Source organism: Seriola dumerili, unplaced genomic scaffold (assembly GCF_002260705.1).
Source record: "Seriola dumerili isolate Sdu_G_001 unplaced genomic scaffold, Sdu_1.0 BDQW01000291.1, whole genome shotgun sequence".
Lineage (NCBI taxonomy): Eukaryota > Metazoa > Chordata > Actinopteri > Carangiformes > Carangidae > Seriola > Seriola dumerili.
In genome coordinates, this window is record NW_019174546.1 from 2,182,732 (window position 1) to 2,202,896 (window position 20,165).

The 20,165-nt window shown below is 39.1% G+C and overlaps 1 protein-coding gene across 1 annotated transcript in view; it reads left to right on the forward strand.

Moving 5' to 3' along the window:
* LOC111231160 (netrin-G1-like) overlaps positions 1–20,165 on the forward strand; it is a 54,654-nt gene that overhangs the window by 28,984 nt on the left and 5,505 nt on the right. The window contains exons 3-5 of the mRNA XM_022758179.1: positions 13,165–13,337; positions 16,949–16,975; positions 18,305–18,349. Of these exons, the coding sequence (XP_022613900.1) occupies positions 13,165–13,337; positions 16,949–16,975; positions 18,305–18,349 (245 nt within the window). The remainder of the gene's footprint in view (positions 1–13,164; positions 13,338–16,948; positions 16,976–18,304; positions 18,350–20,165) is intronic.

The following is a 20,165-nucleotide window of genomic DNA, read 5'->3' on the forward strand; positions in this document are numbered from 1 at the left end:
CAAAAGGTCAAAAGCAAAGCAAGCTTATTTGTTTGGCAACTTTCAAAAAACAAAAATGTTTTACATAAAAAGCACTTTTAAATCTCTGAATGAGCAAGAAGAATTAGCTGGTTCAGTTAGCTATGCAACACTTGGACAAGGCAATGAAATTTTGTAGCAGCTAATATCTATGTAAGAACTTGTTTGTGTAGTGCAACTTGCTTGAAGTCAGTGAGTCATAAATATCCAGGTTACACCTAATGTTACGTTATGATGAGGCATAAGAAGTTTGAATTTAAGAACAGATGGTGCAACTGGCTGCAGGATTACTACTGGCAAAGACAGATGTTGAGGATCAGAGGCTTAAATTATCTAATGTAACATCTATATCATGATGTACTCTAACACATTGCATCCCGAGAAAAGGCCTGACTTATTGTTGATCATAAAAGAAGAACATTTAAGTCATTATGTCATTTTTGGTCATTAATCATTGTAAGTTTGTCTGTTGCAATTCTGCTTTATTACACAAAAAAGGACTTTAGAGTATCTAACATCGACAACATGACTGCAGGCTCATGGAAAATGATGTGTGAGATTGTTTCATTCCCTACTGACTGTATATGCTGACAAATGTTAAGACAAAAGCAAATTTCACAACATTTTATCCTGAACCTTCCCACTGAGGTATACATGAGAATTATTCAAAAGGCAATTTGGAGACAAAAGAATAATAGTTTCAGATAAAGTATGAAACATCTTACTCTTATTTTATGCTCCCCAGTGGTTCCCTCGAGCCACAGACAAACTCTGTATCTCCCTCTCTCCGTGGGAATCCTGAGCTCATAAGTGCCGTATCACACACACTTTCACTGTATCTTGCACTTAAAAAAAAAAAAAAAAAAAAAAAAAGGAGTCTAAATTTGTAGCTCCTCTACAGTGCATTCACATGACGGGCATCGCACCCTGCTGAACCAAACACACACTGAAGATCTAAACCCGGAGGATATCTACAGCAAGTGCTCTCGTGTGGTCACGCACACAAATTCAAGAGAAAAGTAATAATGATGCTGCACCATATCATCTGCTGTGTAATGTGCCAGGACATTTCCCTCCCTCATTTAAACTACTGGCATTTGAATATCCTTCTATCCTGAAGAGAGAGAGAGAGAGAGAGAGAGAGAGAGAGAGAGAGAGAGAGAGATTTGTGAGTGTTTCTAGCTTGTAACTTTATAAGGTAGGACAGAGTGCAGCAGGAGCAAAATCAATATAACTCCTCAGTGTTTGAGTAAAGGATGTTGTTGCGTAGCTTGATGGAATTTGTTGTTGATTCTTAGTTCAGTGGTTGCACCAGCTAAATGTTGTCCAAAGTAAAAATGTTAAAAACCAACAAAGTTCATAATCATTTCTGAGATAAAGAAAAAAAAGGTCCAATACACACCAACTAACAGATTTAAGAATTCCACACTAGCAAATCAAGGTTCACCTTTGTCAACCTTGCACCTTCTTCTAATACTGACTCTGACTGACTGAAATGAAAATGGAGAAGTCATTATTCCCGCAGTGTGCCATTCTTCGTTTTGTACAGTATTACCATACCACTCTCAAACACTGTTTACAATCTGGAATCACTCTAATTTTTATCTATACCCATAATCAGACCTGTCACATCACATCCCTCCATCAGAAAGCTCAACCTATCGTACCTCAAGACAGTAATTTGTGCGAATACAGTAAGTCCATATGTTTCTGTGGGCTGTCGCCCTCTCCAGGGGGGATTGGTAACTGAATGATGTCCTAACTACAAGACAAAAAAGAGCATCCATAGTCGAACAGTGTTTGTAAACAGCTATCTAGATGGATGTAAGAGTTATTGCCTGCCCCCCCCCCCCAAAGGTTTTTGAACCCTCATCTTTGAGCAATTTGTCTCGTTTTTAGGACATTTGCTGATGATCTTTTTCTTCATGTATGCTTAAACTGTGACAAAGCCCTTTTTACTTGTTGATCTGTGATTTGTTGTTCTAAAAAAAAAAAAAAATATACAAAAAAAATATACAAAAAAAAAAAAAAAAAAAAAACGCATCATACATGCTAAATTTACATGCTAAAGTAGTGCAGTACAGCAAGAGCCTTTGCGTCAACCTCTACAGGTGGCAAAGAGATACTGCAACTTATCATGCTGAGTTACAATGGACTGTAACTCAAATTCAAATATCTCCGTAAATAGCTTATGTCATTAAGGATATAGGAGGAACAGTTTATGGAAATGTGGCGGTTTGACCACCTGAGTAGTTTACATCCCATAAATACACATGGTGACTTTTAAGGTAGCTTTAATATCTTTTACACTAAATCTGCCCAACTTTTAGACTAAAGCTCTCCAATTGAGCTTAAAGAGAGAAAAAAAAGAAAAAAAAGAAAAAGATTTTGTATTTCTCAGAGGCCGCTGAAACAGTTTTTAGACCATTTACTGAGATAAGATTAACAGAAAATGTAAATTTTAACATTTCTAAAATCCTGCTAATGACATCTGAGATCCAACAGAATTATTTACTGAAGAGGGTGTCTTAGAGTGTGCATTTTTTTGAACACTTGAAAATGTTAGTTGGGAAGAGATGCATTTATATGGCGGAAAAGCCAAAGTGAAGACCGAGTCAAGCCCATTTATTTTTTTAGTACTGGGATTTTTCTTGTTGCCCCTTTAAATGGCTACACTGCAGTCTTGCCCTTGACATAACCACACGAGCCAAAACAAACTGCACACACACATACACACAAACTGACTGGCTCTTATCCAGTCTCTCACATACAGAACACACACACACACACGCTTCCAATCCACCAAGCCCGTGCCCTGTGAACCATGACAGCTGTAGCCAGCTTGATTGACAGAGTTTGAAAGTCAGGTTCAAGTGCAGGTTCACACGACCCCCAGCGTTACTGTGCTACCACGGTAAGGTTCTCTCCGGCTCTGCCAACGCCTGCTCACTTATCTTCCACCAGATGTCTGTCACATGCTGCGATGTTTTCTGCCAGTCATCTCCCAGTCTCCGGCGTTTAATTAGTGCTCATTATGGCCCAGGCTCTCTTTGTAAATAATATATGGGTGCCAGAGAAAGCACATCAACATAAGCCCTCTCTGGAGGGGCAGCAGCCATGAATAGTAAAATCATCAACACGTCCTTTTTGCCACACCTATTGTACAATAAAGCTTTACTAGTTGTGGAACAGAGGTTGTTGTGGCTTTGTGTTCAAATGGTGGATACGTTTATATGCATGTGTGTCCTCACCTGAGTGATACAGTGGCAAAGAATGTTTTCTCCTCATTAAAGTGTTAATACCTTTGTGAACACAATTTTTTATTTGTACATTCACCCTTCATACTGTACATGAGTGCTTGCAGTAAGCAACACTTGAATGTCTCTGTGCTTTCACACACACACACACACACACACACACACACACACACACACCGCCTCTAATTTCCATATTAATATGTCCTTCCATTGCCGATTTCTTCACAGCTTCCTCCTTGTCTCAGCGGCTTACATCACATGAATGAGACGGCCCTCCACCATGAGGGCTGAGGTGGGACAAGGGGGGCAGACATTACCATACTGTATGCCTACATCAATGCACAACCTCAATAATAGGCCCTGTCATTGAAACAAATCACAGGCCTTCAGTGGCAGTGGTCCAAGCCACGCAAATTCAAATTTCATTTCGCTTCTGCAGAAAATTGGAGCAGGGGGAATTAACTTGTGATCCATTCCTAATATTTCTCCAACAATTTGGGGAGCCCTGGCGGGGCTGCTTTATATTTCGATAGGGGACGCAAACAATTTGCTTGAGATGTATTACATTACACCCCGAAGAATGACAAAATTGGCCACAGCACAGAGCGACGAAAACAAGCCTAATCGGACTCTTCAATTTCACGGTGACACAGCCTGGTGTAATGAGGTGACTCTGTGACTCTCCCCTCTCCTCATGGAAAAGTTCAACGCAGCTGAAATATAAACCGAGACGATGTAAAGAAGGGTTGTCAAACTCATTATATGAGCTCGATTTGCTTTGTCCCTGCTCAAATGACTGGTGTTGAAGTAGGAAACTTTGTTTTCTTTTGGAGTTTACCTGCATCAAGTCAGGTTGCATATTACAGTGAACATCCTTTTTTAAATTTTATGGCTTTGCAGGTCTTCAGCTGCATTAACTCTTTATTTTTAGATAACATTATGAAGCTATATTATTAATTTGATATACATGAATAATTAATTTTTTTCCAAAAGAGTAAACATATTAAGTGAACCACATAACACTGAATGTTTTCCCCACATGAAAACTCCAAAAAGGTAAGGCAAGGACAGGCAAGTTTATTTTTATGGCACAAAAAAAACAAAAAACACACACACACACTTGTGCTTTTGTATTGTAAACTCCAAGATTACTACATTTCTACAAGAAAACAACATCATGATCCCAAGTAGTTTCCATACTGTTAAAGTAAAAGTCTTGTTTCCTGATTAAACAGGAGAATATAAATTACAGTGCAAAATGCAAGATATGAATGAACAGTCCAAACTCAGAATAAATAAAAGCCAAGGATTTAAAAGTTTTAACCCTTGATTTAAGAAAATATGCCAGTTTAAATTTTGTTCCAGATATGTGGTACATAAAAATTGAATGCTGCTCCTCCATGTTTAGTACAGCAGTCACTGCTGTAACAATCTATATAAGTCTGAGACACAGGAGGTCAACACAAAAAGGCCTAAGAACTGGACTGATGTGATCAATTCTGTTGAGTTTCTAACTTTCTAAATCCTGCCCGCATACATGCTTTCATTCTTGATATATTCTTATGGTGATGGTTTTGTAATTAATTTGGATGTTAAAATCTAGATGGGAGTGTACTACACCTAGATTTCTGGCTTGGTTTGTGGTGTTCAAAATTTAAGGGAATCAAGCCAACCACTGATCTTAATCACTCTTCTTTGGCTCCAAAAAGCAATTAAGTTTATTGTTTTCTTATTTTTGGGAAATTTTGGTATACCAGGGAGGGATTTTTCTTGACCAAGTTATTATCACCATGAAAGTCTCTACAATGCATCACTTAAGAAAAACAAAAGAAAAGAAAAACAAAAACAAAGAAAACACACCACCACACTGTCTTACACACTGACTGAAGGGTAATACAGAAAGGGACAGGAAGCGGGACCAATGTCCTGATCCCTTCATGTCAAAGAATCAGACAGCCTCTCCTGCACGGTTGTTGGCAGGTTACTCTGGTTTGGCCAGATAACACATTGACATTCATCTAAAAATTTCAGCAAGGCCAAAGTTTCCCTCAACAGCCTTGATCTCTCCATATCTGTCAGAGCTATCACTGGTCAGGATATGTGAGCCTCTCCGAGTGTCTTGTCAAGGAAAGTTTCAGGAAACCTCAGTATGTATTTATTCAGCATGGAGGCACATTACAGCTTCTGACCATGGCCAACTTGTGTGAGGAACAGGTGAGGTATAGGGCTGAGGGAGACTGGTTTTCTCAGTCAGTCTTATCATTCAGAACAGCGGTCACGGGTCAAATCTCTAATGGAAGAAAAAGAAAGAAAGGGAGCCTTCCATTTTGCAATGGTCCATGGAGAAGTTGCATTTCCATTTCAGAAACTATTTTGTACAAGTTGCTATCTGTATTTTCCTTATCTTCACAGTAACAGAACAATTCACAGACAAACAGTTTAGCAGCCAGCCCCTTCATCAGTATGTGGCCTGGCCCTGTGGGAGTCTCAGCATTTATACCCTGTCACAGGTGCAAACAATTAGGTCAATCACATCGTTGCCTCCACAAAGGGAAAAACAATTCAAGAGGCTGAACCATGGGAGCTAATGTGACACACCAGGCACATATAGCATCAGCAGATTTATAGAAGCAAAAAATGAGCAGAGGAGCAGAAAATAGAGTGCTGACCTCATAAGCGCCGTTGTGGTGACTTGCAGGTCAAAAGCAATTGAGGCATTTTGTTCTGAGACTGGATTAAAATTCTGTGAATAGTAAACTTTTCAGGCGACATCTCAGTAACATACACCCATTGTTTCGGCAGCGTATCAGGGACTACATTTGCTGCATTGAAATATAGTCACTAAAATCAATGAATTATTATTTATAACCAAGATGTCAAAACAACTTTTCATCTAACATTAGCCCTGTAGTAACAGCAGAAGCTATAAGAACTTACATTCTTCTTCTTCTCTTTAATCCCAATGGGCTGCACACATGTATGTTCACCCACACAGGTGTTTTCAGTTATTCTGATTATTTAGTCTGGTTGGGTTGAAGTTGGGCAAAATTAAACTGGTTAATTATGGAAGGCCACCAAACTCATTGAACAAATAGATATTTTCAAAACACTTGTTAGTAATGCATTAACAATGGCTCCATTCTATATTATTATTCTATATTATATTCTATATTCTGTAAGCCATGACAGCTGACAGGTTTCTATCCAAATATAATGCTTTTTTTAACTGAATTTACAGAAAATCATCAAAAGAAAATGTGAATTAATGCACATTTCCATCTACTATCGTTATGCAAACATTAGGAGTTGGTTCATCTAGATGATTGTGCAGTCATGTGCTGTTAAACCACTGCAGAACAAGACACCACAACAAGGTCACATTATTAAAAGAGCACCAGTGAAACCTCAAACAGCGCTTAAGCCTGTGTGTGAAAAATGTTTGTTTCGTGTATTAAGTGGAGGAACATTAAAGTCTCCACATTGGTCCACACAGATGTGATGTTTTCGCTGGCCACCATTTTTCTTCTTATGTTCTTCTGATGTGACCATGCTATACTAATGGTTTGGTTATGTTTAGCAACAAAAAAAAAAACTTGGTTAGGTTTGGGGAAAGATCATGGTTTGGGTTAGAATAAGTTCTTTGTTAACATTAGAGGATGTTCATCATCATGGTTACAGTAATAAGCACGTGGTTAAGGTTATGGAACGAACATGGTTAAAAGAAACAATGTTGAATATCAGTTGGAAATGGAAAAGAACAGCAGTCTCTCCTAAATGGAAATTTTCACTATATAAAGTGTAGTGAGAACCTTTAACGTCACCTGATTTCCTTCATTGAACCTTTCATACTTACTGCACCCACTAGAGGGCTTTGTCACTTTAATGTAAACATATAATTTTGAGGCTTTGCCTCACACGACTGCTTGCTTAACAATAAAACTATGGGTCATAATAAACTGCACAAACAACCTACAGGGGTCATTGTTTATAGGAGGACAGTGTCATAAAAACAGGTGGACAGCAATGCATTTAGTTTGACAGTGAGTCAGCATGCACAAGGCTAGGACCCTGAAACTAAAGCAGCTAAATGTAATTCAGCCATCATGAATTTTATTATTAATACCTGTGGCATATTGAAATATTATCCATGAAAACAGCCTATACAAACAAAAACAATGTGATTTGTTCAACCTTACAACTGGAGAGTAAGTGACATGTCAATCAAGCCCAGTCTTTACACGCCCACACCATCTTGAGAGTTTTTAATTAAGGCAAATCAGTGTAAACACCTGTGGGTGGACTTGCAAGGTATTTAACAAAAGCTGGAGGGAGATAGTGGCTAAAATAAACAGGTTTAAATTTAAAATGTCTCCTTACTATTTTCATGCAAATTTTCCAATAATGATTTTTCTACTGAATGGCCCCAGTTAACAGGACATCTCATTTTCATAACTTTAATTCTATTACATTCATTATCTGCTCTTTTGACTGTTAGACTCATTATGACCTTCATAACCATCATTTCTCACTATTCAAACATTAATAGTGCTTGATATCAAGATCACTGTAATTTATTGGCTGTGAATTTGTCTGAAAGGGAAATTGCCACAAATTGTTATATCACACTCTTTATTGTTCCACAATTACCTCGTGGGTATAAGTTTTGCAGTGTCAAAGATTATAACACTGCAAAAATGTATTTATAGATTTACAGTCATTTATCTTAAGCAAGACTTGCACTTAATTGAATTGGTGATTTTTTTTCTTGAAAGTCGCTGTAAGGTTGAACTTGCAAATTAGCAAATGAAAGTTTCCCCCAAATGAAAGTTTCCCTTACTTGTCAGTTCAGGCTCCTCTACTTTGAGGTTCTTATTTAACAAGTTCTGTGCACCTCTCTTGTCTTGAATCAGAGATGCCAGGAGCTGTCACAAGGAAGAAAAGCTGTGTTAGACACAGTGAGCCTGTCAACACAGTGCCAAGCAGCCAAGAGAAGCCAAGGTTCAGCAGCAGCTAGAGGAGAAGACACAGGGCATTGCGGCTGTCTACCCCAGAATATCAATATAAACTAGACCCCCACCTCATCTTCCTTCATTGCAGAGATTCGTTCATTGTTGCAGTTGTAGCATTCACATTCGCAGGCCAAAACATAGTCAGAATCAAAACCAGTATCTGTATCACATTACAAACCAGGTGAGGCAAATATCAAATACAGTGCTTTATAATGTCTTTTTTTAAGGAGGGCATGATAATACTCATAATTGGATGAAGCATTAATGTCGCCCTGTTTAAGGTTAAAGGGTCGGTCCATTCGAATTGCAAAATAAAAAAACAACATTTATATTTTCTTACCTATCTAAAATGGGATTTAAGTCTGCAGATACTTTTGGCTTCATCTGCTCAGGTTTTGAGTTGTGTGTGTATGTACACACAGTATTAGAAAATTTCATTTATAAAATTCAACCAGTGAGGAACCCTCAGGGCATTCTATGCCTTCAGAGAAGGCCAAACATCTAAGGGTTTTAAATCTCTTTTATTTAGTAATTATTCTCTTCTAATTCAAATTTTAGACTCATTTTCTATCAAGTGTGCTTCAGAAATAAAGGGGTTACTGAACAGTTATCCAATCAGATTTTATCTTCTGTTGCCTAGCCAGAGAAAGGGATAGCTGGCTCACTCACATTGGTTGGGACTTCATAACTGGGACAGAAGGCCTGAAGCCTCCACAGCTGCATGTGTTTGTTTAGAAAGTAGCAGGTGAATTAACCAATTGCATTTTGATTTATAGTGGGTGGGACCAAAAATCATTGCCCTAGGTCTTTGAGGCTCAAGGCCAGAGCCATCACACAGGTTTACCTTTTTCTGTCCAGGGGTTTAAGCTAGATCATTGACTTCAGTCAGTCAGTCAGACAGCACATTTACAGCGCAGTTGGCAAAGTGACAGAACAAAAACAAGGATACCCAAAGGACCACGAGCCAGAACGTGAAAAATTATCTTTCATGTTGAAAGAAGTGAAGAAGAAGTTGCCCAAAAGTCAGCAATGGATTTCACATGACAATATTCACAACATGGAACACTTTCATGAAAAACCCTTAGATTTTTTGGATCAGTGGACCCTTACGGACTAAAGGAATATAAATAATTGAGGAATAGACAGATGTTCGGACTTCACAGTTGCTTCAAAAGTAGAGAATAACCACTGTTTCACAGTCTTGCTGGTTTACGATGCCGGTAAATCTGAATTAACTTTTTTACTCATGGTTTCTGTCAAATGAACTGAACAGTTTAATTGTGGAAAATCTATCTGAGCTACCGATGTGTAGCATGTCAATATTTTTTGTTTATATATATTTTTTTGGGCTTTTTATGCCTTTATTTGACAGGACAGTAGAGAGACAGGAAATGGGGAATGACATGCAGTAAAGGCCGTCTGATGCGGGACTCGAACCGGGGCCGACTGCAGCGAGGACTGCAGCCTCTACACATGGGGCGCCTGCTTAGACCACTATGCCACACGACGCCCCTAGCATGTCAATATTGACCAAACTTCAATCTTTATTGTTACACAAAACTTAGCTTGTTCACCTGGGTGTCATGTTCTCGTCACTGTAGATCAGAGCTGGAGTGGATAAATACCCGTGACTACTGCAGAGTCATTTGACCCGGGAGTGGGTAACCCTTTCCCACGGCAGAAAAAAGCCAGATGTTAGTGGGTGTTAATGGGTTCTCTGACCAGCGTAAAAGGGACCTTGGTTAAATTTTTTATCTCAGTTTCAGATTAATGGCTTTTTATTAAAACTACTTAATATCAAAGGAGCAGTCCCCATAGTAACTGAAAAACATGTTTGATGGATTATTCAGTATAAATGAGTCATTTTGTCTGGAAATAGATATTGCTATTCTTGCACAGAAATACACATTTACATGTATACCACCACAGCATTGATTTCATCGTCTCTAAGAGCATTTTTACCCCCAGCTGAAGGAGTGCAGTTGATGGGAAGGACAGAGAAGCTAGATGATTTCTAGTGTCTCCTAGGGGAGGGTCACTTGTTTGGATAATGGATAATACCAATTGCTACCGGGCTGAACACGGGATAAAAGGTCATTAAAACTTTATGAAATGTGTCTTTGTAATGGTGCCAGTTCAAAAGGCTGGACATATAGGGGATCTCTTTCCTCTTGTGACCCAAGCCAGGGACAGAGAAACTCTCTGATTTCAATATGACAATGCCAGCGGCAAAAGCATCACATCCCAGAGGTCCCCTGAGCCCACATCCTCTACTCTATCGGCGTGCTACCCACACCGGTTGGGCCCGATGATCCAGATTTTGCTGGTTTTTAATTAAGTGGAAGGTCAAATCTCATCGCTCTTGACTTCAGGGAGCTGCTGCTGTCTGCATGGCAGAAGAGCTACACCCAGTCATTAATTTTATGGAGCAGGGACTTTAATTGATTAAAAAGTTAAAGACTATGGGGAATGTGTGGTAAGAGGCACCAGCATTTACTTGCTGTGATGTGGCTGCTAATATTGTCAGACAGCATTCAACCTGAGGAAAGATGTTGATTTTCCTTTATAAATAGACTTTAGGAGTTCTTTTCAACTTTAATATTTCTGCTGCTGAGGAAAACCCATGGATTTGCAAATGACGATTACTCTTTTCTGGTATGAACCTAAAGGTTTACATGATCACCAAAGGTTCATGTGAATTCCTCTATGATCCCCTCACGTTATATTGAGTTTTATTAACTTTGAGTTACTGAAAATAGTCAAAATCCAAATGTATAATTTCTAAGATGCATGGGCAGCAGTTATACACTGGTTTTGGTGTTACTATCTCTTGTGCTATTTAAGGTGCTTTTGTTACCAAGTGAGCACCTCAAATCAAAGATATTTCTCGTATCGTATTGCTCACAATGTCCCTTCAAGAATATGGATTTTTACTTACATTTCCAATGAACTGATTTTGCCTTTTGGATCATAACTTTTTTAAATCCCCTATTAAAGATTTCTAATCTCTCTCTCTTCTTATCTCTACCATACATTTAAATGTTTATAACACACTGTTACATAGCTGTAAAAAAGTATAATCGACATTTCTACTGTATACAAATGTATTTATTAACAACCTTTACTTGACACATTCATAACTACTGTGGAAATAATGATTAATAAATGATTGATAAGACAACATAAATATTTGGAATAATGTACAGTGTGATCATATGTCTTTAGTAGTTTTAAATACATTTATTAACAGCTTAAAACAATCTTTATGTGTTTGAACAGGAATTAAATGCTAATTCACTCAAAAATTGTTATAAGCCAATATATATCTTGTATTAATCTAATTGTTACACATTGACTATTTTGAACCCTAAAGTTACAGCAGAAAGGATCTGTACCTGTATGTATTTGTGCCATTTATTTAAATATTCATGTTTATATGTGCATGTGTTTCTATTCATATCCATTTATTTATTCTCTCATTTTTAGCTAAGCACTTTTTAGAAAGACGTTTTTACAATACCCTACAATAACCCTTATAAGCATTTAGTAATTGTGTGTACAGTGTTTATAACTGCTGAATAGGAGGATTAAAATAAAGTGCTACTCATATAGTGTTGTTACCAGACACCAACATTACTTTAGACTTTATTCGGTGACTTTCTACAGCTGCTTATTAGCTATGCAGAATGAGGTATAGTTTCCCTTGTTTCCCGCAGTTATCTATCATTAATGTGAGATGTCACCGTAAGGCCAGGAAGTCAATTAGAATGGATGTATTTCTGACTGCTGCTGTCATTTCTCTGTCTCATGTTCACTGGTGATTGTAGGCAGATACCCAGCTCCCCTGCCTCAAATAGGAGAAATCTTCCCTCGGAAGCACTTTGTAAAAACAAACATAGGCATGATGTGAAACCGTGAGCCACCCAAACCCCGGGGGAGGTCTTCTGTGTCAGCTCCTCTTCATGGCTCCCACCCCAACTGGTTCTGTATCAATCCCCCCAACCTCCCAAGAAGCTGAGGTCACTGATTGTAACCTTTTACCCTCTTAGGATTAAAATCAAATATGGAGAAATATATTTGGAATACAACTGGAATATGAAACTGTAATATCTCATGTGACACCAAACATAGCCTGTTCTTCCTCTGATCGAGCTCTTCTCTGGGAGTAAACAAATTCTACAAGCATGCAGTTGACTCTCTGCTCCTTCAGGTTGTTAGACCCACACAAGTCTGACTCAAACTGCAACCAATTTGTTCTTTTTCCACAGGCTTGGAAATACAAGCACGTTTGTTCCATGTGGTCAAACGGGGGGTGGGTTCGGTGGAGTGTTGACAGCCGTCAGGCTTTCTCTCCTCTCCTGTCAGGAGCATCTGTCAACTCTGCCACAGTTCTGTCTAATAAACCAGCTCCGCCGACCGGTAGGGTTTCCTGCCTGAAGGCTCCCTTGCCAAATAACAAAGTAACTTTGAAGAAAGAGAAAAAAGAGAATTCTCAGGCTACGCTGCTTCTCTTTGTGCTATCATCTCTCTATCAGATCCCTGCTTTGTGCTCAATTAGCAAATCTTACAGAGTGCCATTCATTTAGCTCACGGAGTGGCAAAAGTGACCTTGTTCTCATCGCTGTTCTCTCCACAGGGGCAGCGACAAATGAAGCCTTGTTTTTTTAAAGGAGAGCCTAATGAATCTTTGTGGAGGCGCAATCCAAGACAGATAACCCACCAGGATTTCAATTTACCCCAGACAAAAAAATTTGAAAGGCTCAAATAAACGTCGCAGCAAGGGCGGACTTTGTGTAATCCCTCCAGAAGGTATTGATTCAATGGGTGCAGAATGATGCCTATTCATGTCTCTGTCTTTTGTTGTTATCTTTCTGTCTCAGGTGCAAGTGCAACCTGCATGCCAACAGCTGTGTGTTTGACAAGGGGAAGCTGGGCTGTGAGTGTGAACACAATACTACAGGGCCAGACTGCAGCCGCTGTAAGAGGCACTACCACGGAAGAGCCTGGAGTGTGGGCTCCTACCTCCCCATCCCCAAAGGAACTGCAAATATTTGTAAGTATGTCAGTATTTCTACTGTTCAGTAGATATAGACTGGACATGCAGCTAATGTACAAGCGGTAGTGTTGATGCTGGTAGCAACACACCGCTGTATTTCCCATCTGATCACAGCAGTCACTGGTATCTGACAAAGGCTGAAACACCATTTCTTTAATTATTTATTTTAGTTTTGTTTGCCCTTAAGGGATTATTGCACCTCTCATCAGTTCTCTGGCTCTGAGCTGCATCTTTCCCAAATGCAGCTCTGAGCACAGTCTGTGGTTTGGTGGAGCCAGCCTGCTACATATAACCATATAACCAAGGAGTGCTTCCTTTTGGGTGGCAGACTTAACAATCGTCCCGCTGTGTAAGAAGCCTCTCAATTGGCTCTCAGGATGAACAATGTTGCAGTTGTCACGTGAGGCTACCTCTTCCAATCATGCAAATAATGCCATCCTCTCTCAGGAGCAGAGTGGAGTTCAGCTGTCACAAAGTCTCCTACTGTGTATTCAGACAAACACAAAGCAACATTTTCAGATGCAATGTGGCTGCAGTTAATTGGAAAAACTTAATTAGGAGCAAATTCATGCCAACATTTTAACCAAAACCAGAATCTTTTTTTTTTTTTTACTTTAACCAAGTAGCTAAAGAAACACTTCTGAGGCACAAAGTCCAAACCTTCTTGTTGTTTCCAAAGCTTTCAATGTCATCTCCAGACCTTCCTCAGTGAATGGAGTTGCTCAGCTGTCATGTAGTTGCTAGCTGTCATCACATGACCTAAGTATTGATTTTCATTGAACGCTTTGGGAATAATAATGTTGGACCTTGTGTTGAGAATTTTTTTTTTTTTTTTTTTCATCAGGTTGAGAATGAACCTTCAAACTCAACTAACCAAGTTGTTTTAGCTACTTCATCTTAACACATTCTTGACAATAAGATTGGAAGTTTAGAAAAAAAACCCTTTTCAGTCACATATTGAGTAAAAGGCACAAAAAGGTAAAATGACCTGTTTTGTTATTTAGCTATAAGGATCTCTGCTCATTCAGTGATAAAGTAACGTGAACAGCATCCCTTCTGATACTTTAACACTGAACTTAACATTCCTTCTTCAACTCCATGACAAGTGTGCACTAATGCTGGATATTTTTCTGCCTGTTCGCATGCTATCTCTGAGGCAGAAGGTGCTCTTTTGCATTATCCCCATTATAATCTTGGACGGGAGTTGAGTCACATTTATCAAATCCCATGCCTGAGGCAGGGGGCTCATTGCCTCAATAAATCTAATACAGCCACTCAGGGATGTGGTGGTGGACGGCCAGGCGAGGCCAGATGGTGGAAGATCTAGCCCTCTGGTCCTCCTTTCTCACTGATTCAGCCTTGCAGTCAGGAACTCTCATGGTAGCAGTCTGCTGGGATTGACAGCAGGTTTTTCAGATGCTCAGTTTGATTGGCTGACTTGAATTCTCAGACGTGGTGCTCTGATTAGATTTATACAGAGATATGATATTGCTATTGATCCACTGATTTGGTATGAGTAAATCTGTGCAGTAACAGTGCCTTTTCTTGCTTTTCTTTGGGCTGATTGTTCGATGATGAATTGGAGGATTGGCATGAGTACGCGTCTCATGAGTCTGTGGCGGTCTGTGCATGTATGTGCACATAACAGCGTGTGTCTGCCGCTGCGCTCATGCAACGCATTTCAATTGTGTGTGTGTGGGGGTTTGTTTGTGGGAACGTTTGCGAACTCTAAGGAGATATTGCTGGATTTGCCCTTGCACCTCTCCTGTGTTATGAGTCCCCATGTAATGTGGTGCTCAATGTCAGATTGACAGGCCGTTATTAAAAAATCCAACACTTGGCCGCATCTGCACTGAACCGATGAAACCAAGGTCTAGCCATATCAAAAGCAATATTAGCACTTGTTTGGCAGTGGCATAAAATGCAATAATGTTGCACATGGAAGTGACGTAAGGATATTGGTCCCCCAGGTGTTGAATGAACACAATTTTTGTCTTGAATTATTCTTATTTCTCTCATAAGTAAAGCCCAGGCCTTGTAACATGCCTTTATCCATTATGTGAAGCTCATATTTCCTATGAGGATATTAAACATACAGCCCCTCGTATCAAGACAAATATGCTGAACGTGCAAAATGTAATTATGGTTTAATAGCTTTCATCTGTCATCAAGTCTTCCTCTTTAATCATGAAAGTCATTTATCTCATAGGTAAAAAGAGGGCAAGGTCTATTACATATTCAAATCCCTTCACATGTAGATATATGGACATACGTGACCCTTCGTCTAATAAATTAGAGCCCAAAATGGAGCCCGGTGTTTCTATGGGCCATAGCTGTCACCAGCAGAGAGTGAGTGAGAGTGATTCAAATCCAAGCTTCCCTTAAAAAAAAGGAGGTGTGTAATAAAAATCTGTAAGTTGCCGGCAGAGCAGAAGAGGAATCACTTGGAGAATTATGTTGACAGTCCACTTTGCAGGGAACACAACTCATCTTGTGTTCCAAAGCAGGTTCACAGGTTAAGAGGGGTTAGGGCTGAGAGTTTGATCAGACTGAAGAATGTGTTTTGGCTTCAAAGGGCAATATTGTTTGCCCTCCATTTCTCACACAGAACAGCTATTGGTTGAGAATTGTAGCTTGCTTGGTTTCTTGCAAATTGGAGCTTAAAAATCTGTGCTTTTCCTGCTGCTGCAGTGTTGCGCTCTTGCCAACAGTTGCTGTGACAGCCCCCAAACTGGTAATGAAGTGATGAATGGGGTGCAAACAATATGAAAGGCCCACAGAAACATAATCACAGAAGGACAAAGCGATAAAGCTCATGAAAAGGATCGGAAATTGCACTAATAGTGGGGTAGGATTTGCCTGCTGATGACATTAACATGGCACAAAGATGGTGGATCCACAGCCAGATACTGATAACATATGTGATTCAGACAAAGGCTGCATCAGTCAGCTCCAGGCCACAGAAAAGGACCTAGTTCACTTCCTGAGAATATGCATATTCATTTTTCTTCAACACACAGGTGAGTGTTAGGACAACCATATGTAAAGGTTTTAACATATTTTTGTTACTTTATCACTGTTTTCTACTGGAAATCCCACTAACTAAGACGATTACAATGAACACTAAATTATTTTCAGATTCTGTTTGACTCATTTCACACAGAGATTCAATGTTTCAAGGACAATACAGGAAAATCACTATAATCTACCTTTGAAGAGAAGCCAATAGCAGATAAAGAAAACGGAGTGTTGACAAAATATTTATTCCAAACAGTGAAAACGCTGATTAAAAAAAAAAAAAAAGACTTTGTCCATATTTGGAGTTTTGATTCTGTTGACATTTCATCACTGGCAGACCTGTTATTATCATCAGAGGAAGGCGGGTGTTGGACCATGCATTTGTCAGGTTCTCTGGGAAGCCATGGCTGCTGCTAATCAGTGGACACAGCAGAGACCAATTGGATAAGTGTTGGTTGGCTTTAATTATCCAATGAAAAAAAGCTACAAACAAAGATGCTTTCTCTTGTAGTTTCACGACTGAAGTTTTAGGAGTAAAATGAAATAGAGCCACACTTTAATGAAACATTGTGTCTTTGCTCTTTCTGCAGGTATTCCCAGCAATCACGGACCAGTGCGTAAGTTGATCACGCTTTTTAAATTGGCATGCTGATGAATGGTTTCCTCCCTCAGTGATGACTAACTCCTGTTTGACTGATGGTGTTGCTGTGAGAAATTGTGCCTGACATTACCATTATCGTTCATCAGTATGTTTTACATAGTGTGAGAAAAAAAAAAAGAATCCTAACAAATAATTAATGTAGAATTACATCTTAAAATCCAGTTTTTATGAATGGAAGTGAACCAGTGCATGGTGTGAAAAAAAGTTTCTCCAGTGCATTTTTAATAGTGATAATTGTTCCTAGAATATTCTTGAGACTAGACCAAATGTCTATCCAGTTTTGAGAAACAAAATACAACTATAAAGAATTATACCAAATTTTTCAAGTTTTAGCCAGTTATGACAATTCATATATACTTCACATTCCTGCTAACAGTTTTACAAGCCATGTGGTACTGTTTCATATTTTTGGAAATGTTATTGATGTCCGTTTCTAGAAAATAAATGGAAACCATAAGCTGATTTCCATCATTTCCATACAGTATTAAAATCAAGGGGCAGGTAACTTAATATGATTGAACTATGAAAATTCTATGTTGTATTACACACCACATGCAGGTCTTAAGAGGCTTTTTGATTTTCATATTGTAAAGTAATGAATGCAGAGGAGGGAAACTTTCCAACCATCCATTGTTTTAGGGGAGAAAAAACTGCGCAGCATGGTTTGCAAAATGGCCAGCAGTTACTTTGAGTATTGATGTACATGAACTAAAACTTCCTCAAACACTAGTATGGTTTAAGGTTAAATGACTTGCTAGTTCATATCGTACATCACATTCATAAGTCCTTCATGTTTGGGCCAGTGTATCAGCAGGCACTCCTGAGAATGATTTCTCCCTTCCACACTAGAATATTTGCTCTAAGCGCACAGACAGATATTTGCCCTAAGCCAGAGGAAAAAAAGAAAAAAAATCTTTTATGAAGATGTGGTTCCCACCATGCATCCCCACGCATGCTGATGCCTGAAGGTGACTTCTCATACGGGATAACAAAAGCAGCTACCACATGTACATACTCTGCCTTTGTCTTGTGGAAAAATCACTTATTTAAGCTGCATGCACACTATTCTACATTAACCCATTCAGTGCTCCAAACACTGTCCGAATGTTTCCAATAATTCTGAGGCAAATCAGCCCAGATAACAAACCAATTATTGTAAAGAAAAAACAAAAAACAAAAAAAAAAAACAAGCATCTATGCATGCTGTCCCTGTGCTTTAACAACATAACAGCATGAATTATATGACTACTCAGTGTAATATATAACCTTTCCCATTTTTACACAGATCGAGCAAATGCCTCATCTCTTGGTGTTGCAAATCGTAACCAAGGTAGGCTTATAGGCTTTGTAACTTCAGCATGACATTAACAATACAAAGAAAGAATTGATTGCTTATTGATTGGCAGTTTGGGGGTGTGGAGGTGGGGGTGGGGGGTGGGGGGTGGGTGTAATGTAGAATATTCAAATTGGCCTATGCGGTAGGTTGTTTTCCCAAAGCCCAGATGCTTTCATCCTGCATGCACACAAACACACGCTGGTCCTTACAAGGTAGCTCTTTTGTTGTGAGAACACTGTAGGGAACGGACCACATGCCTCGTGATCACTGAGTCCACAGCCTCCTAACCTCTTTGATCATGCCCTCTTTTTAATTACCCAGAATGCTCTCTGGGGGTACACCCTTTCTGCCATGTTCACAAGGAAAAAAGGAAAGAGGAGAAGGAGAGGGAAGGAGAGAAGAGGCTCCAGGGGGGGGTTATGTAGATTGATCTCCAGCTATCTCCAGCTAATCCTCAGGCCCAGATATCCTGTGTAGTGAGTGTTAAGTCGCAAAAAAGAGGACTTTCAGGGTTTTCCACGTTCAAGGAAAGGCGTTTCCCTCTCTTTCCCGGACACATAAAGCTGGGGACGGGATGCATCTATGAAAATAATTCAATGTTTGCTGCAGTCAGAGGTGAAAAGAAACCAGGTACTGATCAATCTAACCTATACCAGTCTTCCAAAAGCTTTCTAAAGGTCCCATGTCAGTAGGTGTCTTTGGAGGAAAAATGCAACAGAGAAAAGGAAAATATGAAATAGAGAAAAGTAGCTCTGGAAGCAGATAATGTTTGGAGTGTTTGCCAATTAATTTTCTGTCTGTCAACCACAACTAATCAACTATTTGTTTCCACTTTAGTACCATGGCTGAATAACAATCTTTGAAAATCAACCTGGACAAGGTCTCATTGTAAATATGACTGCTGGGAAATGCAAACAAAACCACCTTGTGACACCTCTTGATTTGTGACAGTGGAGAAAAAAGTAATCAGTTACCTCTGGCAGTAACATGTAAAATTTAAGTAAACCTGTGTGCACACCAATAATGATAAATTGAAAGTATATTGAAATTATCTTAAAAACTAGCAGTTTAAAAGAAAAGTGAGATATTTTGTGAAATACCTTTATTAGCGTTCTTGCCTAGCTTAGTTTAGCATAAAGACTGAAAGCATGAATGGCATGATGAGCCAAGCAATTAGCAGAAACTCCAGGAAGTTATTGTGCCCTGCCAAGAACACACAACACATACAACACATACAACCCAGTAAAACCGCAACTTGTTTTCGTATTTGTTCATATACAGATTGAACCATCAAGCTTCAGCGTGTTGATTAGTAATCTTAATTGGTGTTGGAGCTCTGGAGAGGCACACTAAACAGTTTCCCTTTTTCAAGTCGTTGTGCTAAACTAACATTAATTTAACATTTAATCTTCCAATTCTGAGTTGACGAGCAGTTCTGAACACAGGGGTTGTTCGTGAATAAAAAGAAAAATCCTACACTTTCCATCTTTAGATGCAGACCTATTCCCTGCCACTGTCAAGTGCTACTATGCAGCTGACAATTTATACTGAACTTCAGAGCTTCGAGTCATGACTAATGATGAAGCCTTCATGTTAATATGATAACAGGAGGCATTGCTGAATGCAGGTTTCAGCTTACCCTGACATCATGGCAAAAGGTATTGATCCAATGTAATTGAAGCAACACTATTCTGTCTCAGAGCATATAATTAGCAGATCCTGTATCTGAAAACTGTCTCCATTTATACTTAATTGCACTGGTGAATCTATAGTTATAAAGGCCCTTTAAAAATATGAAATAAATCACTAT